The following is a 1101-nucleotide window of genomic DNA, read 5'->3' as shown; positions in this document are numbered from 1 at the left end:
TTCTTCTTCTTCTTCTTCTTCTTCTTCTTCTTCTTTCTTCTCCTCCTCCTCCTCCTCCTCGTCTCTGTCTCTGTCTCTGTCTCTGTCTCTTCTCTCTTTCCCCCTCCCCCTTTTCTCCCTAAGGCTTTTCAGATGTGCCCTGATGCCTACATAACTGCAAGTCCTCCCTCCTCTTTACCACCAGAGTGCCACCCTCACTCAACTCCAAAGAATTCAAGAGCCAAGACAACATGGATGCCCCAATAACAGACGATTTTCCTCAGACCCTGCCCATCGAGCAACTCTGCTCCATTCACGTCAGCAATGAGTATGTGGAGCGACCTGCCATCTCCTGCCATCAGACCCTCTCCAGCTCTTCCCTCGCCCAGCAGGCTCACAAGTCCGATTGGTCCCTGTCTACCATACCTTCGGATTTGCCCCGAAGCCTCAGCCAGTGCCACCAGCTCCAGCTGTTGCCGCAGCATCTGAGCCAACCCAGCCTTGCCAGTTCCATCTCCCACACCACCATCACCTCCGACCAAAGGCTTCTGACCAGCATCACTCCATCGCCCTCAGATCACTCCCTCATCTGTACCCAGCCTCAAGCAGGAGCTTTGAAGGTGGAGGAGTCTCAGAAAGGTGCGGCAGAGAAGCTGTCCCTCCACACCGGTGGGCACCTCTTCATCTGCGAAGAGTGTGGTCGTTGTAAGTGCATCCGCTGCACGGCCACACGCACCCTGCCCTCCTGCTGGCTCTGCAAGCAGCGTTGCCTCTGCTCTCCCGAGAGCCTCCTTGACTACAGCACATGCCTCTGCTGTGTGAAGGGCATCTTCTACCATTGTTCCACTGATGATGAAGACAACTGTGCTGACGAGCCCTGCTCCTGTGGGCCTGGTTCCTGCTGTGCTCGCTGGGCGGCCATGAGTCTCCTGTCGCTGTTCATGCCTTGCCTGTGCTTGTATCCTCCAGCCCGAGGATGCCTCAAGTTGTGCCAGCAAGGCTACGATGGCCTCCGGAGGCCAGGCTGCCGATGCAAGAGTCACACCAACACCGTCTGCAGGAAGATCTCCTCTTCCAGTGGGGCTGCCTTCCCCAGGTCCATGGAGAAGCCCGTGTGAATGC

General features: G+C 56.7%; 1 protein-coding gene across 1 annotated transcript; it reads left to right on the top strand.

Annotated features, from left to right (window-relative positions):
- Positions 1-230: 230 nt before the first annotated feature.
- SPRY3 (sprouty RTK signaling antagonist 3) lies at positions 231-1097 on the top strand. Its single transcript, XM_044683619.1, has one exon. It carries the CDS (start codon positions 231-233, stop codon positions 1095-1097), a length of 867 nt encoding a protein of 288 aa, XP_044539554.1.
- The last annotated feature ends 4 nt before the right edge of the window (positions 1098-1101 follow it).

The sequence above is a fragment of the Gracilinanus agilis genome, unplaced genomic scaffold (genome assembly GCF_016433145.1).
Source record: "Gracilinanus agilis isolate LMUSP501 unplaced genomic scaffold, AgileGrace unplaced_scaffold2737, whole genome shotgun sequence".
Lineage (NCBI taxonomy): Eukaryota > Metazoa > Chordata > Mammalia > Didelphimorphia > Didelphidae > Gracilinanus > Gracilinanus agilis.
Note: the sequence above shows the minus strand (reverse complement) of the source record. Positions and strands in the feature narration are given on the sequence as shown.